Source organism: Lytechinus variegatus, chromosome 4, assembly GCF_018143015.1.
Source record: "Lytechinus variegatus isolate NC3 chromosome 4, Lvar_3.0, whole genome shotgun sequence".
NCBI lineage: Eukaryota > Metazoa > Echinodermata > Echinoidea > Temnopleuroida > Toxopneustidae > Lytechinus > Lytechinus variegatus.
The window spans coordinates 47,884,392-47,911,917 of record NC_054743.1 but is presented as its reverse complement, the minus strand read 5'-3'; the positions used below and the strand labels follow the sequence as shown (position 1 = coordinate 47,911,917).

General features: G+C 36.0%; 1 protein-coding gene across 1 annotated transcript in view; it reads left to right on the top strand.

The window, feature by feature from the left end:
- LOC121414210 (quinone oxidoreductase-like protein 1) overlaps positions 1–27,526 on the top strand; it is an 85,652-nt gene that overhangs the window by 38,057 nt on the left and 20,069 nt on the right. The window contains exons 7-9 of the mRNA XM_041607296.1: positions 18,909–19,051; positions 20,299–20,404; positions 22,191–22,236. Coding sequence (XP_041463230.1) covers positions 18,909–19,051; positions 20,299–20,404; positions 22,191–22,236 — 295 coding nt within the window. The remainder of the gene's footprint in view (positions 1–18,908; positions 19,052–20,298; positions 20,405–22,190; positions 22,237–27,526) is intronic.

Genomic DNA, 27,526 nt, shown 5'->3' with positions numbered 1-27,526 from the left:
TGTTGCAATGGTTAGTTTAAGGTAAATGATTATAAAAAACAGTACAAAAATAAGGAATTTTACAAAATAAACATAAAGTGAAGTGAAGAGGGAGTGAAAAGTTGAATTATTATTGTATGAAAAGTATATAAATAGGGATTAGGTATGTGTTAACTTTAACAGATATGACTTTAATTTCCTTTTATAACCCTTGAAATTACTAGTTTGACTTTATCTCTTGAGGAAGTGCATTTCAAATAAGGGGTGCAGTACGTTTAAAAATTAATGAATCAAATGTTTTAGTACATCTGAATACCGTATATGAAAATTACTTTATGACGAGTATTGTAATTATGGATCTCATTATTGAATGATAATAATAATTGAATTTTTTCAGGTAAAGTCACCCAACATGAATATCGAGTTTTTCATTGAGCATGAAAAGGACTCCTAAGCTTTAAAATGATATCAACAAGTTCCCTCATAAAATATTTGATAGTATACAGTAGACATTCAGAAAGGGGTTCCCTCGTGAATAACATGTGCACACTGCAATTTTGGTGAAAACCTACAATCGGGCCACACAAAATGGTGTAAAAGAAACATTTACAGTATCTTTTGTTTTATTCAGATTTGCAACTTTAATTAATCTTTTAAATTATGAAGAAGAAAAATTGCTCGCCTCACCAATGAAAATATTGGGGGGGGGCAGACATATCATTTCCCCCCTCCCCCCCATAATTCCAGATGTGCAAAAATAAGATATGATTGTACTTTTACACAGAAATCGGCAAGCAAGATTGAGATAATGCAACTTGTTCTTTATTTAAAATTGTGCTCAAAACTTTTGTTTTCCAGATTGGAATATAAAAATTTTCAGCTCGCACTTTGCACTTGCATCAATCATTTCCTGAGCATAAACCCATACATTTCAAGATTAAACAGGTGAACATGACGAAAAATCTCCGTTTGAGAGCAGCTATACCCCAGTTTCCCTTATCATCAATTCTCTTCTCCAAGTACTACAAACCGTAATTGCCCCAAGCATGAAATTAAAGTATAGAAACACCTGTTTCTTGACCTCGGTCCGAAGATAACACTTCGCAGCATATACAGTCACAGCAGGGAGCCACACACGATGGATCGCAATGTGTGTAGTTCTAGAGCCTACTACGGAGTTCCATGTATACACGCGGTGAAAGTGCAACTTTTTTCTTCCTTTCTTTCCTTCCTCCTTTCTTTCTTTCTTTCTTTCTTCTTTCTTTCTTTCTTTCCTTCCTTCCTTCCTTCCTCCTTCCTTCCTCCTTCCTTCCTTCCTTTCTTTCTCTATTTCTTTCTTTCTTTCTGGCTGTCTTATTTTTCTTCATCCACCCCATTTCTACACCTCTAAAGAACCTGCATTTGCCAAATTAAAAAAATAATGATTTCATATTTGTTTGCATATCAACGGCATACATCCCATATTTTCTTGCTTGACGGACAGAAACTATGGGATGCATCGCGGTCCCTCCATGCTAAGCATACCATAATTTTTATTCGCTTACTTTCCTTATTTCGAGGTCGATTTTCTTCGTTCAAAATTGAAAATGGACTAATATTGGATGTCTCAATGTAATATGCCTTTGAAAACGTGATTAATATTGAATACAATAATGTCCTACAGGCAGACAAGTCTTACGTAATAGCACAGCTCTTGTTTATCATTTCGTCCTTGGCTCAACGCTCACCACCATGGCCTGTGGTGGTGAAATTGAGACAAGGGCCTGGACCTGAGACAAGGACCTGGCCAAGATGGGTTTATCGGGGCTGGAAATGTTGTTGAGATTTTTCAAATGAAAAATGGGGTATGGGACCGCAGTTTGCAGTCTGAACTGCGGTCTTTATTCAAACGGGGGTTTGACGTAATGATAGAATGTCCCTTTTTTAGTTCTAACTAAAAAAAACCTCCTGTTACGATTGCATATATAGGGGAAGGCGGGGTAAGTTGTGACACTTTTTGCATTTTGCATGTTAGAATTGATATGACTAGTACTATTTTAGAAATAAGTACCTTGCCTGATTTGATTCTTGGGAAATGTTTTTCACCTACATGTAACTTTCTACCCCCACACTGAAAGTCATCGTGACCTTTGAAAAAAACGATGTCAAATGACTTAACTTGCCCCATATATGGGGTAAGTTGTGTTACCATCTGGGGTAAGTTGAGTCACAAAAACTAATAATATGTACAAAATGTTTGGGGGGAGAAGCAGCATGTCAATTTTTTGTTTAAAGTCTTTTCACTTGCTAATTCTCTATAAATACTAACATCCTTTAAAAGGAAAAAAGCAGTCATGTAATTTCAGCCTGCATTTCAATCGATTTTTATAGTTTGTTTTTTTAAGATACATTACCATAAGAATTACCATGGCTCAACTTGCCCCATGCTGTTTGGCTCAACTTACCCCAGTCCGAACTTAGTGCGATAATTTTGTATCCACACATTTATTATCTCATTGAGTGCTTCGTGCACGCTACGTATCCTACTATAACATGCCACACTCGTGCTCGCACACCTACTATTGATTGCTTTGTGCTTGCATTGTTTCCTACCCTCGCCTGCTTCGTGCATGACTGCGCACATTCAGAATAACAATCATTGTTACGCTGTTTTGCACTGTATTGCGCATCGCATGCACGCCGTAATTAGCACTATTGTGTGCAGTGCGAACTCTGCTTTCTGACAGATCAACTTACTCACGCGGTTTACTTTCGACTTTTTCGAGTATTTCTACATTTTTTACAAGATATGGCTCAGCCTCTGAGAGGAAAGAGACCTAGGTTTTTGATCCATACAAAACACTCCACAAAATGGAACTACTTGATACAACTCATATTTTAGCGGTAAAGATAATAACCAATCCATATAATGAAGACATCATTATAAGGGGTATGACATTTCCTACAACTTTACTACACAATATTTTGTGGATAAACTAATCGTTAGAGAGTTACAAGCAATTGTAATCATGACTATTGAAAGGAGTGAATACGACTCGCGATCCCAAAATCAATGTGGCACAGGGGGGTTTTGTGGCTGGCACAGGGGATTAGCATCGGATTAGCACTGTGGCATTGGGTTAGTAGTGTGCGTGGCATGTTAAGAGTTATGCATCCATCATATAAAAGACTATGACAAGAATGAAGATCCATACCTGGACTAACAATGTTGTTATCATGTCTTTACTATATTTAAAGACGTGTGTGTATAAAGCACTTATCTACATGTACTTCACACTCTTTTTTACTTTTTTGGCTGAAATTCATAAATTTCCCTCTAAAAAACTACTTTTTGTTTCAAAGTGGAAAACAATGTGGTGGGGTTAAGGTTATGCAATGGGTCATCAATACATGACACCACCACGATGTCTGACTCATTCATTATTGGCCTGGTGGCTCAACTTGCCCCAATGCTCAACTTACCCCGCCTTTCCCTACATGTATGTTTTTTTAAACTATCAAATTTGTTCAGATCGAAATATCAAAATTTCTAGCTTGCGCGCTTGCATCTATTGTTCTTTTAGATACCAATATTAATAATTGGTACCAAAAATGCTTAGAATATCAAGCTTTTAGGTCAGAATATAAAGAAATTTTATCTTGCTCTAGGCACTCGCATTGTTTGTGTAGTGAGATATATATATCCTCCTCATGAGTTACAACTACAAACGGTCCTTTTTTAGGTACCGTCGTGGTCTAGTGGTTATGACTCTTGTCTTTCAATTTGAGGGACATGGATTCAATTCCCAGCTTGGCTTGTTTTCCTCCAGCAGGTAATTTACCCATATTGTGCTGCCCTCAACCCGGCTGAGGTATAAAGGGTACCCAATAGGAAGAAATTCCTTGAATGCTAGAATGCCTGTAGGCAGCACAGCAATTATAGCCAGGTATCTAACATTATTATAATGCGCAGTTGAGTAATTTTGTGCAATATAAATGTACAATTATTATTTCAAGGTGTCAAATGTTGCTCTCCAATGGAAGCTCTCAAATCTCACTGGCTGGACATCCCGTGTTAAAATATCAGAGCAAGTTTCAGCTCCTTGGACTTGCAAATACGGTGTCCCCTAAGGGTCTGTTATGGGCCCTATACTCTTCAATGTTTATATCACTCCTGTCTCATTTATCCTTCGTAAGCACATCTTTTCTATCTCAACTGTGCCAATGATATTGAACTATATGATGTGTTTGATCCTCGTTCACCATCAAGTATGCAAGAAGTGTTAGAAAGAATTTCTTTATACCGGTAAGTATTGCTGAGATAAACATGTGGATGACTTCAAATTTCCGTATAAGTTACATGTATTATTTTTTGTTTCAAGCAAAATAATTGAAATGTCCTAACTTTCTTATTTCACATTATTCAAAGAAATTGTAACTTATATTGTTTGATTTTGCTCTTTTCAATTTGAAACATTTTTTTTGGAGGGGGGGGGGTGGGTTGTCTTACCCTTTAACTCTTTGTGCTGGGTCATGAACCTCTCTGTGCTGAATTATTTTCAAGGAGGGAAAAAATGGGTTGTTTGAGCGTGAAATGCGAAGTTCGCGCGGCACCGAGTGTCCATTGGTGCAAGGTATGTATGGAAAGGGTTTTAGAACTGCTTTTCACCTAAAAGCATGAAAGAAGTTGTACAGTAAAGTTAAATCTTCGCAGATTTCCAGACGTACTGTAGTATGGAATCACAATACCTACATGTACATGTAGCTGTATGAGAAATAATTGCATAAAAATGTGTGGCTAATGTGATTATGTGAGCACGTGTGAAAGACGACGACCTAGATACAGTACCAGAGTCAGGAATTTAAACCAGTGTCACATGTAAACTGATTTTAATAGGGATCCGTATTCAACCATGAACGCAGACGTTAAGAGAACCATGCAATATCCGTGATGTATGCCGGGAACGTGGTATTTATCTGAGAGGAAAATATTCTTTTTGATTCGAGATATTTGGTAACTTTGTGATCCATGTGTACTCGATCGTGAATACAAAAGTTGTGAGAAGCAAGTTTGCTTTAAATAAATACAAACTTGTGCTTACTCATGTGATTTTTTTATGTACATATTTAAAACCAATATCTTTCAAAAATAAACCTATTTCTTGTATAATACAAGTACATAACCACACATATATGATGATATATCAGCGAATTCTTTAAGATGTCTGTTTATAGATTTTCAGAAGGCGGCTGCCATTCTTATTGACTTCAATGAATCAAATTACGACCTAAATTAGCCTTAAGTTGTTTGTACATTTGTTTATACATTTGTTTGTACATTGTTTCTCTTCAGGTACCTGAAGAAGGCCAAAATATGGCCAAAAGCTTGTTGTGAATTAACTTGATGAACTAAACCCCGGCTACGTCGATTGCTTTATTCCCGCTGTATCTACATATTGCATCCTCTCAAATATACAGTGCGTATCAAAAAAAAGTTTATACACTTCGAAAAAGTCCTGTAAAATTATACATTTGTAATATCCTGAAGATTTTTCCACATTTTAACATTGGTACAGATCCATTTTAGCAAATGACGATATAACTGTCGAAAAATATTTCCGCTTGAGTGAGCACCACTTACTTTTGAAGAATTGAGTGAAAAATGATTTGCGCAGAACTTTGAAATAGTTATGCGAATAAAAGTAAACCTTAATCATGAAGAACACGTGGAATTTAACTAGTAAAATTGATTTGAAGATATCTTTTACCGTTTTTAATTTGTTTCCTTGCCCAAACCACTTCCAGGAGTGCATTGCGCCCCACCCCACTCCCCCACACACCGAGGCCATTGTGACGATATTTGCTTTACACTGAGCTGTGATTTACATGTACATAAAATGGCTTAGGCTTGATTTTCATTTTGTTAATCAAATGTTGTCAAGCTTGGGAAAAGTGTGGAGAACCAAGTATTAAATGCAAAATGAAATGTAAACCCACTGTAAATGATAAAAACTTAGTGAAAAAAATGCTAGAGATGTCTGGTATAAACTTTTGTTCAGATTCAGTTACATGTATGTCCTCAGATCCAGCAGGCACAAAAAGGGAAAAGGTTGTGTTTACTAAGTGTTGAAATTCTAATTTGGGTGCCAAAATTGTTACAAAATGCTTGAATGTATCCGTTTAATTTCAATTGACTAAAAATGCAAGGGAAATGTATGAGAAATGTTTCGCAGGGTAAGTTTGATTCCGCCCTTTCCCCTTGACACAGCGTACAAATGAGCATTTCTGCGAGCTTTACAAAAATGGACAGTGCTCACTCAAGTGTAACATTCTGTCAAAACTTTTACTTTTGTTGGATAGATGAGACCCAAACCCAAGATTATACGTGAAAAAAATTACCCACATCTTGTATATTTTTTAATTCCCAGGGCTTTTTCAAAGTGTAAACTTTTTTTTGATACACACTGTAGAAAGCACCTCGCATTGTATAGGTTCCTGCTCTTCACAATTATGTATACATATACATATATATATATGTATTGGCCTTTTTGTTGATCGGGTTGAATGTACTTCCTGTTGATATGTTTACAAAGCATTATTTACTTTGCGGTGTTATTGTGAGGTGATGGCATAGATTTTTTAAAAGGGGAAATCTACCCTCACATACATAAAGGCGACTTTGAATAAAGGGATACTCCAGGCTAGAAGTATATGATTTGAAGTTGAACAGATACATTTATAATGCATTCAGACAAACAAAACAGTATAAAGATCAAAATAGAGTGAGGCATAACAAAAAGTTGCATTTTGTTGAATACATTCTCAATCATGTACATGAATATTCTATGAGCGATTGTAAAAAAGGTCTTTTGCCCTGAATATGAAAATCTGAAGGGAATTATTCTTTTTGATCCATGAGATATTGGATAAGTTAATGATGTCATACATGTACGTAGTCAACTGTCAACAGGATTGTATTGAGAAGCATGTAATTATGCAAGGAATGTGAGACATGTCTTTTAAAATCTCAAAGAAAATATTGATTTGATCCTAGAGTTATTTCCTATTACATTGTTACAGACCATACAATACTCCAGACATGCCAACCGTCACCTTGTTTTGGGGTAGCTGTTCCTCTTGTTATACGCCCGTCTTGACGGGACGTACATGTATTAGGTATCACGCTCTGTGTCCTACCGTCCGTCCGTCCGTCTGTCCGGTAACTTTTCCTTGTAAATGCGATAACTTCAGTTGAACTTAACCTAAATGTAGGCTTATATTATTTGGTGTGTATGATACTAGCATGGATCTCAGGAAGCCTATTGGTTTTGAGGTCAAAGGTCGAGGTCACATTGACCTATTTTCATTGCACTCTTCTGCAGTCCTTATAAACACGATAACTTAAATTGAATTTAACCTAGGCTCTTATAATTTGGTGTGTATAATACTAGCATGGATCCCAGGAAGCCTATCGACTTTGAGGTCAAAAGGTCAAAGGTCACAGTGATGTATTTTCATTGTTCTAGGCTCATATAATTTGGTGTGTTTGATACTAGCATTGATCCCAGGAAGTCTATTGATTTTGAGGTCAAAAGGTCAAGGTCACAGTGACATATTTTCATTGTACCCTTCTGCAGTCCTTGTAAACGTGAAAACTTTGGTTGAACTGAAGCTAGGCTCATACTGTATAATTTGGTGTGTATGATACTAGCATTGATCCCAGCAAGCCTATCGATTTAGAGGTCAAAAAGTCAAAGGTCAAGATCAAAGTGACATGTTTTCATCTCATCCTTCTGAAGTCCTTGTTAATTTGATAACTTTAGTTGAACTTAACCTAGGCTTACCGGTATGTAGTTCGGTGTGTATGATACTATTTATAGATCCTAGCAATTCTATTGATTTTGAGGTCAGAATGTCAAAGGTGAAGTCGCCATCTTCCACTTTTCTTGCTTGACCAATAGCTCCATTTTCCGCGTTACAGACGGGCGTATTATGTGCTCGCCTTAGCGACACTCTTGTTTGCTATAAAATTTATAGCAATAAATGCACCAATACTTTTTTTTTGTATAAATTTGTTACTTTTTAAAAAAAATTCTGATCATGGAGTATGTATTATACTCAGTGCGTGGCACTGGCGCCGGTCTGATAGTCCCAGACCGGTAAAAATCACTGTCGGGACAGTATTGTTGCATAAAAAGAAGAAGTGAATTCTTGCCTATGAGCACGTGTTTAAAAGGGTGAATCATTAAGTTTTCAAGTAGAGTCATTTCACATGTTTTTTCACCGATCTCACTACAGCTGGCGATTGTTACGTTCAGACAAATTTTAAAAAAATGCTCTTTTTTTGTCAAAAAATTCTTTTGTTACTACTACATTTTTGGTTGTAGAAGGTAGGCAGGGCTGTTACACAACCATGAATGCTAAGATTAAGAGAAACATGAATTTCTATAGATCTCTACAATGTAGGATATTCATATAATTTTTTTGTGTGTGCGAAAATTCTTTTACCCGGAAATATAAATAAAATGAAATATCCTTTGCATCTCTGTGTTCTACCAAGGAGGTTCAAATGAGATGGAGTAACAGCAAATAAAATCTGCCAGCAAAAAGTATGTCAGGCATGCACTTTGCTCAACATCTCTTGCAATTGTGTAGACAAATGATTCCCGCATGACTCTGCAGCTATAGGTCATACATAAAGGGAAATATGCTTTTGTGATGATAATTACTTTTTCGCCGCATCTTGGTCTGGTTACATGTGTAGTACATAATTCGGAGGCATGCAAAAGTAAATTGTGCAATATGTCCTGAAATAGGACTCAAATTTGCTCGTCTCGGCATGTGCAGGCACTCATCTGGCATATACAGTAATGAACAACAATATTCCACCGACCACATTTGAAATTTTCATTCGCCGCAAATGATCGGAAAAGTGTTTAAATCTAGTTTCAATAATGGTCAAATTCTTTCTTTTTTCACTAATTAAAGGTTGATTGATATCATCTGGGCAAATATCTCGTCGTAATAGAGCTTGGTTATTGATGTTTTGTCATGCATTCAAATTTCAGTTTGTTTATTAATATGAAAGATGGAAAATTGATACAAATGGATATTCGTAAAAAATTCACCCCTCGGATTTCTTCACTGAAACTGGCGGCTTCGAAGGCGGACATCAAAAGGTCCTTATTGCCGTTCTTTCTTTTGTGCTTCTTTAGAAATGAACAGCTGCTTAAATAAATTTGTTGCCTGTTGGAACTCCAGTCATAGAATCTTCTTGGTTCTACGAAGTCAGAAACTTGATCATTGCGACATGTACATGTGGAAATGGATTGACTATAAATCTTTGGGAAGTTGATTGAGAACCAAACAGGGATTCTTATGATCGGGGCATTTTGAAACCACCTACTGTGGTATCAAAAGTCCTAAAAAGTTGACAATATTTCTTCCACTAATCATGTGCCATACATGCACATGTATACTCTTGCTGTCATGTATGACCAGATGGATCAGTGTTCTAAATCACTAAAAATATTTTCAGCATTTATTAAAGCAAGGATTAACACTTCAACTAATATTGAAATATTTGTCATGAAAAAGTTCAATGCCATTTAGATTTTTGGGAGTTACTTTTTTATTCTTTAATAATAATTTAAACAAATGTTTGAATGTTGATTCTGTGTACATGCATACATGAGTTTTATGAGGGGAGGGGTTCTATTTTGGGGAAAAAATCATAAGTTTGTTGACTGAAGATTGACAATTTTGATGAGTTGAAAAAAAATGTCCCAAATCCTTTTTGTTAATATTCATCTGTGCGTTCATGTAAATACTTGTGACTCTACAAATATGACTTGCAATTCGCTATTCAAAACAAGTCTATTGTGAACAAGATTAACATGTTTTCCACTACTAAAGATGATTGCTTCTGGTACAAATTCTATAAGAATTCATGCAAAATAAATAATATTCATCAGATTTAAAAGGGAAGTTCACCCTGAAATGCATGGATCTATGCCGTCTTTAAAAGAAAAAAAAACTCATCACGCACCCATCAGTAAATATGCATAATTCTCATATACATGTGCAATAAAAATATACAATTTTTCATATTGCTATAGAAAGGAAATTGATCTCCATGTACAAGTGTTTAATACGGACATTACTCTTCAAGCGCAGTGGAAATAAAAAAAGTTTGAAATGGCTATTTTTTTTTTTTTAAAGAAAAAAAACTCATCACGCACCCATCAGTAAAGATGCGTAATTCTCATATACATGTGCAATAAAAATATACAATTTTTCATATTGCTATAGAAAGGTAATTGATCTCCATGTACAAGTGTTTAATACGGACATTACTATTCAAGCGCAGTGGAAATAAAAAAAGTTTGAAATGGCTATTTTTTCAGAAAAGTTTATACCCTTCCAAAGTCCGGTAGGATGTCCTCAAAATAGGTCCTTATAGCTTTATCAAAGATGTAAAAAATTGTGATCCAGAGAGTCTTTATGGTGACAAACTTAACTAGATCAAAAGAAATACATGTACATGCAAAATGCACTGAATTTTATGGCAATGTCATGTACCTTACATCAAGCAAAAAGTTATATGTGTCTTTCTCGATCACTTGGCGAAGGTTTTTGTCTCACCTGCGAAGCAAAGTGAGACTATAGGCGCCGCTTTTCCGACGGCGGCGGCGACGGCGGCGGCGTCAACATCAAATCTTAACCTGAGGTTAAGTTTTTGAAATGATGTCATAACTTAGAAAGTATATGGACCTAGTTCATAAAACTTGGCCATAAGGTTAATCAAGTATTACTGAACATCCTATTAGAGTTTCATGTCACATGACCAAGGTCAAAGGTCATTTAGGGTCAATGAACTTAGACCATGTTGGAGGAATCAACATCGAAATCTTAACCTGAGGTTAAGTTTTTGAAATGTCATCATAACTTAGAAAATATATGGACCTAGTTCATGAAACTTGGACATAAGGTTAATCAAGTATCACTGAACATCCTGCATGAGTTTCACGTCACATGACCAAGGTCAAGGTCATTTAGGGTCAATGAACTTTGGCCGAATTGGGGATATCTGTTGAATTCCCATCATAACTTTGAAAGTTTATGGATCTGATTAATGAAACTTGGACATAATAGTAATCAAGCATCACTGAACATTTTGTGCAAGTTTCAGGTCTCATGATTAAGGTCAAAGGTCATTTAGGGTCAATGAACTTTGGCCGAATCGGGGGTATCTGTTGAATTACCATCATAACTTTGAAAGTTTATTGGTCTAGTTCATTGAACTTGGACATTAGAGTAATCAAGTATCACTGAACATCCTGTGCTCATTTCAGGTCACATGACCAAGGTCAAAGGTCAATGAACTTTGGCCGAATTGGGTGTATCTGTTGAATTACCATCATAACTTTGAAAGTTTATGGATCTGATTCATGAAACTTGTACATAAGAGTAATCAAGTATCACTGAACATCCTGTTCGAGTTTCAGGTCACATGATCAAGGTCAAAGGTCATGTAAGGTCAATGAACTTTGGCCATGTTGGGGTTTTTTGTTGAATAACCATCATATCTCTGTAAGTTTATTGGTCTAGTTCATAAAAAGTGGTCTAGTTCATTAAACTTGGACATAAGAGTAACCATGTATCACTGAACATCTTGTGCGAGTTAGAGTAGTATTCATAGTCAGCACTGCTGCTATATTGAACCGCGTGATGCAGGTGAGACGGCCAGAGGCATTCCACTTGTTTTAAGCATTTGAGCTTGTTGAAATAAACTAGACATTCCTGGATTACCGCTTTGATATGAGTAGGAAAATATGTAAATGAATGTTTAACAGCAACAACTGTAACCTATGTACGTGTGTCTTGTAACTTCGAAGTTCCCATTTTTATAATGATGTCTGAAAATATTTTCTCCCCCAAAACACAGGCCTGTACATATGCAGAGATATTTCTGATGAACTTTTGCTAAATCTAAATGAATGTGTTTCTCTCATACATGTATTAAATACAAACCAGTTTGATTTCAAGGTTAAAATGGTGGTTATCTGGTGTTGAATTAAATTCCCTTCAAACGGTCAAGTCCACCACATAACAATGTTGATTTGAATCAATAGAGAAAAATCAAACAAGCATAGCAAGTACAAATTTCATCAAAATCGGATGTAAAATAAGATAATTGTGACAGTTTAAAATTCTGCTTATTATTTTTCACAAAACGTTTATATGCTTAACTCAGTGATATGCAAATGAGGGAATTGATAATACCCATCAGGCATCACTCACTATTTCTTTTGTTTTTTATTTGAATTATTCAATATATCAATCTACAAATTTGAATGAATGAATCTTTATTTCGTTTCAAATCCGATAACAAACAGCAACAACAACAGTAAATCAATGTGATACAAGCAAATAGCAAAGAACAAAAAGTAAATATTACAGGATAATATACATTAATAATATACATAATACATGCACTACTTTTTATATAATATACTTGTAACACCCATGAGAATAGATGGAAATGAAACGTGTGACCTACTAAAAAGCTTAGCTTGTGGACCATAGGCCAACTTAGATTAGCAATCGTATAAAACATCATAGAACAAGCCAACAAAAAAGTGTAGTAACCAAGGTACAGATATACATATTTACAAAAGATACACTAAAAAGTAACAGAAAATGAAATGCAGAATGCAAACAAATCCTATTAGACCTAAACTATAAGAATCTAAAATTCAAAAAGAAGAAAGAAAAGAAAAAAAAAGAAAATAGGCAGAGCTCTATTTTTGACGATAAATACCAAATTGACTGAACCACAAACTGTTAAAACAATGGAAGTTCCACATGTTGGGGGCAGGGGAGGAATAAAATTGTGTTTCACATGACAATGAGCAGGATGGGGAGAAAATTGAAATAATAAAATATAATAAAAGGAGGGATAACGTCATCAGTCATTTTATTTGCACGCGACCAGGATGCACATGTACATGTTATAACTGTTTTATGAAATTAAGCAAAATTATAAAATGTCATAACTCTGCTGTTGTTGGATTTTTCTCCTTTTTCAAATCAACTTTTTGTTGGGGTGGACTTGTCCTTTAAACTTTAAAGATCTATTCATCTGCATTTCTGAATAACTTTTTATACTAAATGTGATTCTCTCATATTTTATACAAACCACTTTGATGTCAAGGTTAAATTCCCCACTTTAATAGGTTCATGCACTTCTCGGTTGAGAGGTAGCCATGGATCAAAACATACCAAGGCCTCTTTTTGTTTATTTATACTGTAAAGGATGAATGGTTTTTAGGAAATGACTGGCGGAAAAATAGAAATACATGTACTTGATAAACCATGTCCATGTGTAATTCAACGTGGCAAAACTAGAGGCGATGACTTCATGTAGTGATCCCCCCAAAATTCAGGTCTTTTCAGGGGAAACCCAGGATTTATAACCTGGGGTTGTTTTTAATAAATTTTTCCGTAAGTGACAAATTAATTTACGCATGACTCGTGACCCTTTCTATAGATGCATGGTATATCCTGACTGACTTGGCACATGCTCCGTCGTGCGTAAAGTCGTGTGTATACTTTTCAATCAGCGACATGAAACGCCTCCCAGGACTGATAAAAGATGGCTTTGCTAATGCTTTTTGGGCCCTTATCACAAAGGTGGGGTCTGATTGCACAACAAATTATTAGGATCGAATGCAATAACCACAATGTACACTGACTCCAATGTAAAAAATCACAGCAATTTTTTTAAATATTTATAAGTGTCCACGTAGCTTTGTTGTTTTTGTTGAATATTAGACATATTATCTCTCTGTTCTATTATTAACTACTTATTGCTAAAAATGAATCCTGGAAATTGCCCTGTAAATGTCCATCTTTCATTTCAAGTGTGAAAGATAATATGTACGTTGGATTGATTATCCTTCTGTTCTCTTAAAGCAGTTATTACTATATTGAATCCTGGAAATTGTCCTGTAAATGTACATGTTTGAAACATGATAGATAACCCGTTCTATTGACATTATGGTTGGTTATTGTCCATCTGCAAGAATCTTCAACCCTGGAGGAGGCTAGTCTGCAGGCACAGACCCTATTTTGATCAGCAAGTGTGTCTCCACGCAAAAACAAGCACATAAAAAACTAGCTGTTTCAATGCAGGGCCTTCAGTACGCAAGGCATGAGTAGGCTGCACATTCAGACCCTTAATACTTCAGTAAAGGGTTTGCACAGCAGACTAGGAGGCAGATCTGAAGAAGAAGAAAGGATCCTTATTATTAAAGGGCGGCTAATGAGGATTGATTACTCCACTATGTCTCATATATCAACTCTGAAAATAATAAGGAAGATGATGATGATGATGGTGGTTGTGGCTTGGATTCATGAGAATGACTCTTTAATGTTTGGGGGAGGGATCTAGCTGACAACAACGAAAATAACTGGTCAAAGTTCCCCACTATTTCCACTTTCAAGAACTCTTCTATTTTGTGACAACTCCCCCCCCCTCAAAAAAAGGGAATGACAAACTGAATTTGGGGCACTCTACCCCTCTACCCATCCCCCACCACCACCACCAGGTGAACCAGTGGTGTACCGTGGGTCACTCACGGCATTGGGGGGAGGGGGCACCAGCAAAAACTTTGAGTCACTTAGTGAGCGAATCACCAGTTATACAGAGACATTTTAAGCACTGTGCCATTACAAACAGATATTTATCTCACTGATCAAATAATGCGAGCGCAAAGTGCAAGCTGAAATTTTTTTACATTCAGACCTAAAAAGGAGATTATAAGCAATTTTTTGCAATCATGATATGTACCATGTACCTGTCTTGCTAAAAAAACAATGTGAGCATGATCGAAGCGCGAGCTGAAATATTTGTATCCATTGACCCCAAACAGGGACAGTCTACGGACTGTTTTTTAGGAATCAAATAAGAGTATAGGCCTACATATCTTACCATAGTCATCTAATTTGAGTCCCAAGCACTTGCTGATTTTGTACGTTACATCTAGTCACATAAAACACTTTTTGTAGTCATGATTATCATACGCATCTCACCAACCAAATACTGCGAGCCGAATGCATGAGCTGAAAATTTAGGAAATTCAGACCTGAGGATGAGCATTTTAAAGCTTATTTGTATTAATTCACTAAAACCATACACTATGATGCAAGCACGAAGCGCAAGCTGAAAAATTAATATTTAGATTAGAAAAAGAGACATTTAAGGACTGATTTCAGGAATTCCTAAAGAGCAGACATATCTCACCAATCCACTAATGCAAACATAAGCACAGACAGGAAATGTTTTACTATGCAGACCTTTAAAAAGGCCCTCACAGAAATTTTCAAGCTTGCGGCAAGCGTGCGACTAGCTTGCGCAAGCTTGCGGCATGCTAGTGACTAGCATGCGGCTAGCTTAATAAGCGTGTAATATGCATGCAGAGTAATAGTTAAGCGATCTTTTAACAAGCAGGGACTGTTTGCTAGCATGCACTCGCTTATTAAGCAAGTGCCCTGCTAGTTACTAGCAAGCGGCACGCTTAAATTTCTGTAGGGGGGGTAATAAAGAAGTCATGAAAAAGAAGTATTCCCTACAGAAATTTAAGCGTGCCGCTTGCTAGTAACTAGCATGCGACTAGCAGGGCGCTCGCTTAATAAAGCGAGTGCATGCTAGCGAACAGTCCCTGCTCGCTAAAAGATCGCTTAACTATTACTCTGCACGCATATTACACGCTTATTAAGCTAGCCGCATGCTAGTTACTAGCATGCCGCAAGCTAGTTGCATGCTTCCCGCAAGCTTGGAAATTTCTGTAGGGGATAATACTAATACCCTTTTTAGACAGGCTAAAATTTCCTTAACCCCGTACTATTGGTGGGGCTAAATGGAAATTTAGCCCCACCTATAGTACGGGGTTAAGCTTAGCCCACTTTCGTTTTACACAGCGTTTTTGCAAAGTGGGCTAACCCCACCTATAGTACGGGATTATTTGGCCCTGCAAAAAAGCAGGGTTATCCCACCAATTGCGGTGCTAAGAGCAATAGTACGGGGTTAAGATCGCATGTGTAAAACGAAAGTGGGCTAAGCGCTCCCATTCATGCCCCGCAACAGAGCCGGCCCTGTTGTCCAATCAGAGGTAAGTATAATGAATATTCATGAACAGCGATCACGGCGATGAAAAAAAAAGCGCGCGCCAGAAGTCAGCGATTTTGGATATGACCCGAATGACCCCTCAGTGCGCTCGTGAATATTCATGAGCTACCAATAGTCCGGGGTTAGCGAGTTTCGTGTGTAAAAAGCAAGCATTCCTTATCCGGGGTTAGCAAAAACAATTTGGCATGTGTGAAAAGGAAAATAAATAGTACGGGGTTAAGGATAGTACGGGGTTAGCGATAGTCCGGGGTTAAGAAAATCCTGTGTAAAAAGCCTATTAGTCACTATATAAAACAACTCAAAGTGCGAGGAAATATTTTTGGTGTATATTGACATGAAAACAGGATGTTTTAGTACAGCTGGATGATATCCAGCTTGTGAAACAGACAATGCGAGCACCAGGAATGATGAACACATAGGCCTGAGACAAATTATGTTTCATAAGTTATGAAAAAGAAAAATTTCCTATGTAATATATTAACATGTACAATAATTTCTTTCCAACTATGTTTCTCTTCCTTTCTCCCTTTTTTTCTCCTTTTTCTCTTTTTTTTGCGGGGGGGGGGGCAGTTGGTGGGGGTGGGGCACATTCCCCCTACGCCTCCTGCCCCCCCCCCTCCGTAGTTGCGCCACTGAGGTGAACTGAGCAATATTTACTGAGCAATTATTGCACTAGACAGTCTGGTTTTCTATCCTCTTTCCTTTCGAGGCCTCCATCACTTTCAATTAAGCTCCAAGCTTAAGATGGAGGTCTCCCACATATATATATTATGTTTAGTTATTAAAGAAAAATGTATACATAGTCATAATTTTCACAGTACAGTTTATATTTTATAATGATTTATATATATTATTCATTATGTTTACAAAAAATTTGCCTATTATGTAATATTGGAAAAAAATATTATACTTGTATATACTTTGTTTTTTGTTTTGAAATGTGGAAATAAAATAAATCAAATCAAATATTTGGGGGGTTTTAAACGGTTGAGATGAGATACATATAGAACATTCTGTTACCTGTACCTTGTAGTCATTGAGTACCACGTTTCATATACATGAATGTGAACAGATTGTTCTATCCATGTACAGATTGTGAACTTTAACCAACATAATGGCAACAGATTGAACAGATCCTAACAATGCCTTCCAAATGTTTATGTACCATTTCTTACGTATTCAAAACTTTTGCCTTTGCTTGGTTAATCGCCCATCAATCTTGGTAATCTTTCTGATGTCACTTTTCTTTGAAAACACATGGAAGCATGGAATGTGACCTAGAAATTACGTGTTGGAACACATACTGATTATCCAAAAATAAATCAACTGGAACAAAAGGAAAATCATCCACAGTTGTTCGGTGGTTATGAAACGCTATTTTGCAGCTTATATGCCCTTGATTTAAATAAGGGTTTTTTTTTCTACATATTGAGATATTGTTAATCTAAAAATTCAAGAATTTAATCATTATTCTCATTGTATTGTAGTTAAGAAATCTTAAGAGCTAATTTTCATTACACTTAACAGCAAATGTTCTCAGACTGCCCACATATTCGCTGTTTACTGATTATTTTGGCATGGTGTGCATAGAGTTTACATTTCTTTAGCATGTTTCAGTTTCATTTATTTCACATATCTCTTTGAAAATACACAAAAATACTAAATACAAATGCGTACAAAAGAACAATACTTGAAGAATACAGTAGGAAAAACAATCATAAACAGATAATAAGGAGCAGTGATCCCTGCTGTACGGCAGATGTGGAGGAAGACAGAAAGCCATTTGCCTATCAAGGTGTATCCCCATAATTACGATACCACACAGAAAGAATAGTGTGTATGAAGGGGGGGGCCCATGTCTGTGCATCTAACCATAGGCGGCGGAAGCGGGGGACAGGTCCCCCAAACAATTTAAGGTGGGGGGGACAGGTCCCCCAAAATTGGATCATCCCCCCCCCTATATTTTTAGTTGATAACCTTTTTCCCTTTTGTGTTTTTTTTTGCTTGTCAATTTTGTTTCCTGCTTCCCCCCCCCCCATAAATTCTGGTGGACCCCCTTAAAATGTCTCTTGTCCCCCCCCCCTGAAATTTAGGTTGATAACCCTTTTTTTTTTTGCTTGTCAAATTTTTTTACATGTGTCCATCACAAAATTTCAGGTAGACCCCGTCTAATTTTTTGGGCTTCCGCCGCCAATCCATCTAACAATTTAACTTAAGATTAATCTTTTTTTTATATATTTCTAAAAAAATTCATTTTATAATGTTTATATATTTCAATGAGTATGTGTGCCAAAAATATCCTAAAAATTTGAGAGAAATGTATGATAATCTTCATAGAATAAACCTCGGCCAGTCATTTTCAGATTGAACAAAAAGATGGTGCCCCACGTCCACGCACCCATTCACTTTACAAATGATTCAGGGATTTTGATTAGAAAGGCTGCATTTTGAGGTCATCACATGAGATGCCAAAAATTCATTTTTTTCCACCATTTTGAGTTGGATTTTTTTCCACCATTTTGAGTCAGAATTTCAAATGAATATCTTTTTATATACTGCATGTGTAAGGTGTGTGGTCATCACTCATCTTCTTTTTACTACAATCGCGCAGATACACATGTGCGCAGACAAGGGGCACTGTCCAGACTTTAAATAGGGGACCTTACATAAGCATACATGAATTATGTAGGAGTCAGTCTTTTCTATTCTCAGTTTACTTATGTTCCCTTCATTTCTTTTATCTGCCTTTCTACCACAGTGAATATGTATCCCAACGAAATGGATGAAGAAGGAAGTAAGTCCCCCCGATCAAAAAGGAAATGTGACCTTCCCGAGAAGCACGAGGTCATCTCGGCATTAGGGGTCGGAGGACGATGGATAACGTCACAAAGAGACCTACAGGTGAGATCATAGACTCTTCTGAAATAAAGACCTGGGGCCCATCTTACGAAGACTTGCGATTGATCCGATCAATCGCAACTATGGAAAGCCAGCAAAGTCAACATATAAAATGCATGTTTGTTATATTGATTTCTTGACTGTTCACTGTTCAGTATGTTCTCCTTTATTTACAAAGGCCATTTTGCACATTTTCTGTAGAAAGAATTATGACACTGATGGATGTCCATAGAGTTATGATTGATTGGATCAATTGTAACACTTTGTAAGACGAAGCCCTTGGGTCCCTTGACACAAAGGTTAGCGATTAATGGTACCCTTGATTTACAGGGTTAATTATACATTGAAATTTATGCCATCAGTTGGAAAACAAAATTTTCTACTATGATGTCTACTGGGTGTTCAATAAGGCTCTGTGTTACAGTCCCCTTGTATGTACTTGAAACCCCCACCTCCAATGTCTCCTTTACAATACTTCCTGACTTGATCTCGTATTCCCTTGTAACAATGAAATGCTAGTGCCTATAGCTATTGAAAGTCAAGTTCACGGTCGAAAAAAATTGATTTTGATGTTGATTTTAATCAATAAAGAAAAAAAGTCATGAAGCTGAACATTTTCATCAAAGTTGGATGTAAAATAAGGATGATAATTCCACGCATTCAGAGAGGAATAAAACTTTGTTTCACCATGGCAATGAAAAGAAAATTAAATGATGAGATGTAAAATGAACAATAGTGGAGCAATGGGTGACGTTATCAGTCCCTTCATTTACCTGCTAACCAGCATGATAATATTTACTGTTTTGTGAAAATAGACAAAAGCTTGATCATAACGTTTTCATTGCATCGGACTGTGATGAAATTTTCAGTGTTATACGTGTTGACTTCTTCTGTTTTTATTCCAATAAATTTCCAGTTGGGTAGGATTTGTCTTTTAGAGGTGGAAAGCGTGCAAGATTCAAATCCTTTGTATTATTATTATCATTGTTAATGTTGTGGGTCTTTCAGTTTGAGGTGCACCCAGCTTTTGATTTTGACCATTGATTCGTTTTTTTTTTGTTACGATTTTCATAGTTTCAAGTTTTAATTTACTGTATTAATAGGAATAAGGTCACTTATAGATGTGTCTATAATAGGTGCCATATTCATTCATTCATTCACTCTTTTATTTATTTATTCATTTATTTATTTATTTATTTATTCATTCATTTATTTATTTGCTAGTTTGTTTGTTTTTTATCAATCTATAGCTTGATCCACCAGACTCGAGGCTTCTGCAGCTGAAGGGTGCAAGCGTTTGTTTCCTCAATGAAGCCACCTGGACCCTGTCATCGCACAAACTTGGAAAGTACTTGCGTATCCTTTGATGCTGGAAGTCTTTTTTTTTAACTTATAGTGGGACATTTTCTCCTTTGAGAGACACTTGGGATATCTTTTCATTCTGAATAATGGCAATTACTCTATGTGTTGTGGCTGGGCTGTCAAAAACCTGTATCTCTGATTTAAAGGTGCATGATACCTGGATTCAAGAGGGCGTTGTTGGACGCAGGTACGTGTTGCGGACGGCGCAATCTGCCCAGTGACGCCACCGTTATACAACACTTTTACAGGTGCCATGTTCTGAATGCCCAGACCCTGTCGATTCTCAGTTTGCGTACACTCTGGCTGTTGCTTGAAGATCTTGTCAGCTTTGCTCTGCCTTGTGCTGCTTTGTGAAGTGATGTCAGCATTACGTCAAACCTCCCTTTGAAAAAATACCACAGTTCAGATTGCGAACTGTGGTGTTGTACCCCATTTTCCATTTGGATCTCTTAAAAATCATTTCCAAGCCCTTATCAACCGCGCTTGGCCAAGTAATCCAGGGGTAATCCCCGCTGTCTCAATTTCACCCCCACAGGCCAGTATATGAGCGTTGAGCAAAGGACGAAAAGATAAACAACAGCTGCGCTATTACGTAAGACTTCTCTGCCTGTAGTAGGACCTTTGGAATGAAATTATTGTATTCCATATTTAAAAACGTTTTCAAAGGCATATTGTATTCAGTAACCCAATGTCAGTCCATTTTCAATTTCGAACGAAGAAAATCGACCTCGGAATAATGAAAGTAAGCGAATAAAAAATGACGGCATGCTTACAGGGACCGCACTCAGCGCTGAGCATGCATCCCATCGTGTGTGGCCCCCTGCTGTGACTGTATATGCCGGGCTGTTGTTTTATCTTCGACCAACGTCAAGAAACCGGTGTTTTGATATTGCTTGCTTGAGGCAGTTACGGCTGGAGAAGAGAATTGATGGGAAGGGGAACTGGGGTATAGTGTTCTCAAATGGAAATTTTTCGTCATGAGTAGATGGATGGACTAATGCTGATGTAGCCAAAAGCAGTGCAGCGTATGTGTACCGTGCATGACTTGTGTGCATGTGTTGCGCAATTGGCTGATGATTGACATCTGCAAGTATACGTTGATGATCTTCACGATGATGATGGTGGCGGGTACAAAGCCGCCCCACAATGCCGGGATCAAGCACCTTTAAAACTTGGAAGACAGCGAGAAAAAAAGAGTTATTAAAGGGATATGATGTGAGTAGCAACCTTGTTTTGCCTAGAAAGAGTTCTCAGCATAAATTAGGAGACTACTTTCAGACAACATGAGGCTGTCATCATGTCTGCCATATTTCTAGAATACAGGGTTTTTTTCTGAGCTCCCCTCATAATGATAAAATTTTGCTTTTTGGTTTAAGCAGTTCAGCATCAATTTGGAATATGATTGATGTATGGATTATTTATTTTAACAATATATTTGCATATTACTTTATCGTTATTTATAAAAGTCGTAGTACTTAGTTTATATTTTGGAAGAGAATATGGTATTGAAAAATGCTGATACCATGTCCATCACAGTTTTTGTACTAAATAAATGCCATTTAATTTCATTACACACTGTGATTGTGAACATATTGCAAATAACAATATTTTGCTAATCGATCATGGCATCATACATTTTTAATTATATCCAAATTTTATTTGAAGGTGCATATATACAAATTAGAAAGAAAAACAAATATAAAGTTGCCAATTTGGAGAGCAGGAACAGATTAAGTTTTGATGTTACATTAAAAGCTTTCCTGAACATACCACAATGTAGACATTCTTAAAGACATCATGGCCAAGCTACACCAGGGACTACTAAGGTAAGAAATGATCTTCAGAGATTGAATTTATCGTTAAAAACTGCTCCTGGGCCCCGTCTAGTTACAAAGAGTTACGATTGATCCAATCAACCTCAACTATATGGAAATCCATCAATGTCATAATTTTTTCAACAGGAAATTTGCACATTATACTTTGTGAACAAAGAGAAGCGCACTGAATTGTCAAACAAACAATGAATGTATAATTATACATCACATCTAGAAAACAATTAGAATGAATATGCATTTTAGATGTTGACATTGCTGGCTTTCCATAGTTTTAGTTGATCAGAACAACCGTGATTCTTTGTAAGACAGGGCCTTGGGCTATTCCTTGGGTTGAGAGTTCATTGGGTTTTTTTTTTATCTGATTTCATCTACTTTTGTATCTGATTTTTCAGCTTAATTTCAGTTTATTTTACCTGATTTCATATACTTTTGCATCTGATTTTTCAGCTTAATTTCAGTTTATTTAACATTTTCTCTACATGTACATGTATATGAAAGTTTCTTTTAAGTAAAGGAGAATGAAACCTTTGGAACAAAATAGCTTGTGTGAAAACAGAAAAATCAAAGAATAAGAACAAAGAAAGTTTGAGAAAAATCAGACAAATAAGGAGAAAGTTATGAGCATTTGAATATTTCAATCACTAATGCTATGGAAGTCCTGAAATTGGCAATTTGACAAAGATGTATGATGTCACTTGTGAACAACTCTCCCCATTACTTTAGTATATATTTCACTTAAATTGCCTCTTTTATCACATCTATCAGTAGATCATGTGTTCTTTATATAGGAGGGCATGTACTACAGATTTTTAACGAATACATCATGGATAAAAAGCTTGTATCACCACAACAAAAAGCAGAAAGCTACATTTTGAGGGTATTTTACAGCCCATCAAAGGGAAAGTTGTTCACATGTGACATCACACATCCTTGTCGAATTGCCAATTGGAGGATCTCGGTAACATTAGTGATTGCAATTTTCAAGTGCTCATAACTCTCATTATTTTTCAAATTTTTCTCAGATTGTCTTTTTTCTTATTCTTTGATTTTTCTGTTTTCACACAAGGTATTTGGTTCCAAAGGTTTCATTCCCCTTTAAAACATTTTCTGTTTTTTTTATATGATTTATGATTACTCACCCGTAGCATGAAGTATGAAAATCCAACCCCGTATGTGTGAGACCTTTCATGAAATAACTTGTCTCTGTTTTGTAGCTTTTGTGACAACTTTAAGGGTCACATATTATCATATCATGGTAATAGCTAAAGGGCTGGAGGTACACAAACGATTCAATAAATCATTATAAAATTGCAATCCTCTTAAATAAATAGCTATACTTTTAGGTCAATTCTTGGTAGTTCTACTGGCTGGTATCCAGGCAAAAAATGTGTTGTTTTTTTTTATTTTTGTGGACTACTTTTCACAAATTACTTCCAAAATCTCCAACAATTGATAAGCTTCAACCTTGCAATGAATGGGTATTTTTCAGTGCTCTTTTTTTTTAGTTTCCAATGCTGTTTTGAGCATTTCGGGGGCTCAGTCACCTCCAGCCTCCATGTGATTTTTCCCTGCCAATATCTCACCATTTGTTGACATGTATCTTGAACTTGGTGTTTCATCATTTTGTTGTCTGACAAATAGATCTAACAAATTTCCCTTGATTTTGATGAATGAAAATAACTAGGGAGCAGTTTTAGTATAAATTGCTTTGTTTTTAACTTGTCTTTTGTAATCCTGTAGGTTATGCGATGTATTGTGTGTTTAGATTAGAATGATTGATAGCAAGTAATGGTAATATTTTATTATTCTTTAAATGCAATTTTCTCTTTTATTTTGTATCAGCACTTTGAAACTTATGTCAAAAGCACTATCAAAATACATGAACCGGTATCAATATTATCATTATTATTTAATCAATACTGATAAGTCAGTCATTAATAAATTATGTGCATCTATTTGACATTCTTTGCATTGGGTCCATGTTGCACAAAACTTAAGGCACTATCACTGTCTGCAGTTTGTTTTGAATTGGCCTTGCCTGACATAGCATTGTGCGCCATGTTGGTAAACCCATGGGAAATCTTGCTAGCCGAAGCCTCTCTATTGAATGGCTCTGACTCCCTGATGAGTATACTGCCATCTGTTGGTGGAAAACTCTCATCGTTTTTGTGTATACTTCATCTCACATTTTTTTTTTGTAATTGTGATGTCCAGTTGGGGGCTTTAAGTATTGCTAACACAAGATAATAATAATAATAGGCATTTATAAAGTGCCATCTATCTAGAAATATTCTATTCCGAGGCGCGTTATTATTATTATCATTACCCCGGCTTTAGCTCGAGCTGCCTGTCAGCACTCATGCATTCAAGGAATTATTCCTGCCGAGTACCCATTCACCTCACCTGGGTTGAGTGCAGCACAATGTGGATAAATTTCTTGATAAAGATAATGTTTTCGCTGACATAGCAACATACCTGGCTTATTTCATAACCCATTGAGAGTGTTGTTTCTTCTTTAAAGGAAACTGAAACCTTTGAAACAAGATAGCTTGTGTGAAAACATAAAAATCAAAGAAACAGATCAATGAAATTTTGAGAAAAATTGAACAAATAGTAAGAAAAATAAGACCATATGAAGTTTGAGATCGTTATTTTCCATTCCTTTTTTTTTTACTTAAACTGCTTCTTTTATCGCATTTATCAGTAGATAATTGTATTCTTTCTATAGGAGGGCACGTAATACAGATTTTCAAAGAATAACTAATCATGGATGAAGAGTGTGTATTACCATGAGAAAGAGGAACATTTTGGGGGATATTTCATAATCCATCAAAGGGAAAGTTGTTAACAGGTGTCATCACACATCTTATTCGCATTGCCAATGAGAGGATCTTTATATATTTAGTAATCGTAATATTCAAATGCTCATAACTTTATTATTTGTCTGATTTTTTTCAAACTCGTTGATCATTTTTTTTTCTGTTTCCACACAAGCCCACTTTTGTTCCAAAGGTTTTTTCCCTTTAATAGTTAAAAGTCCCCAGTTACAGTGCTCCAAAATCATTTTTGTATACATGTATAACTAGTGGGGGATGTTTGTCACTTCTCATTGAATGTTTGTTTTAAAAAAATTGTCATTTCACCATCTAAAATTGGATATTTGTTCAGGTTATCTTTGTGTGTATTTTAAAATCATTTTTATATATATTCTCTGGTATATATGGAAGATCACTGCTGATGTGAGTGACTTGATGATGAATTTAATTCATATACATGGACAAGACGCTGTCTTTGGCTCATTTGAATATGAAATATGAAAAATGATAATTTGTCTAAATATGGATACGTTGATATTCAACTGATTTTCCAGAATATATTTTTCCTTTTCTTGCATTATCCTTGGAAGAAAATATAACCAAAAGGACTATAGTTTTCCAACAATGGTATAGGTTATGTTGCCCTTCGAGTCCTAAAAAATAGCTCTTTTTGTGATTGGCTTTTGATTTGTCCACCAAATTTCTGAGAATTTGACATACATCAAAACTCTCTGTCTCTGGTATTCTCTGGCATAGAAGATGACTGCGATGTGAGTGACTTGATGATGAATTGAATTCATATATTTACCTACAAGGTGTTGTCCAAACAAATTTTAATTGGCCCATTTGAATGTGAAATATGACTTGTCTTAATTTGTATAAAGATGAACGATGTTTTGTCTAAATATGGATATGTTGATATTCAACTGATTTTCTAGGAAATATTTTTCCTTTTCTTGCATTGTCCTTGGAAGAAAATATAAACCAAAGGACTATGGTTTTCCAACAATGGTATAGTTTGTGTTGCCCTTCGAGTCCTAAAAAATAGCTCTATTTCTTTGTCATTGGCGTTTGATTTGTCCACCAAATTTCTGAGAATTTGACACACCCACATCAACACTCTTTCTCTCTCTCTCTCTCTCTGGTATTCTCTGGCATGGAAGATGACTGCTGATGTGAGTGAATTGATGATGAATTTAATTCAAAAATTTACATGTGAAAGGTGATGTCCAAACAATCAAGTTTTGGCTCATTTGAATATGAAATATGGAAAATGATAATTTGTCTAAATATGGATATATTTTGATATTCAACTGATTTTCCAGAATATATTTTTCCTTTTCTTGCATTATCCTTGGAAGAAAATATCACCCAAACGACTATAGTTTTCCAACAATGGTATAGTTTATGTTGCCCTTCCAGTCCTCAAAAAATAGCTCTATTTCTTTGTCATTGGCGTTTGATTTGTCCACCAAATTTCTGAGAATTTGACACACCCACATCAAAACTCTTTCTCTCTCTCTCTCTCTCTCTGGTATTCTCTGGCATGGAAGATGACTGCTGATGTGAGTGACTTGATGATGAATTTAATTCAGAAATTTACATGTGAAAGGTGATGTCCAAACAATCAAGTTTTGGCTCATTTCAATATGAAATATTGAAAATGATAATTTGTCTAAATATGGATATACATGTTGATATTCAACTGATTTTCCAGAATATATTTTTCCTTTTCTTGCATTGTCCTTGGAAGCAAATATAACCCAGATGACTATAGTTTTCCAACAATGGTATAGTTTATGTTGCCCTTCCAGTCCTCAACAAAAATACATGTAGCTATTTTTCTTTGTCATTGGCTTTTGATTTGTCCATCAAATTTCTGAGAATTTGTCAAGGGGAATATCATTTACCACACCCACATCAAACCCTCTCTCTCTCTCTCTCTCTCTCTCTCTCAGTCTTTCTTTCCTCTTAACCAAACATCAAACCTGCTACCTTTCATGCACATCCACCTCTTTCTGCCCTCCCCTATTGTATATTCAAGTTCAAGTTTATTTCAGTTCTGCAAAACATACATGTCATCAATGAATTAACAATGAATTAACAATGATCTATTAAAGGTATTGTTTAACTTTGTGAGCAACCGATTCAAAAAATTCTCAAACCAAGATGAAACATGTGTACAAGTGCATGTATTAGAAGTAATAAACCCTGAAAACAACCATTATTGAGAATGAAAAGCTAAAACTACAAGGCAAACACCGATTTTGTAAATAGGCATCTTATAGACGCCTAAATAGTACACATAAGTGTATGGGATGAAATTAAGATGGTGTTTCCGGTCACTTTATATTTCAATTTTTTAAGCACTAAATAATTATTTTCGAACGCAATTTTTTCTGGGCTTCATTTTTGTAACATATCACAGACACAGGTGACAAGTGTGACCTTCTAGCTCAGATTTT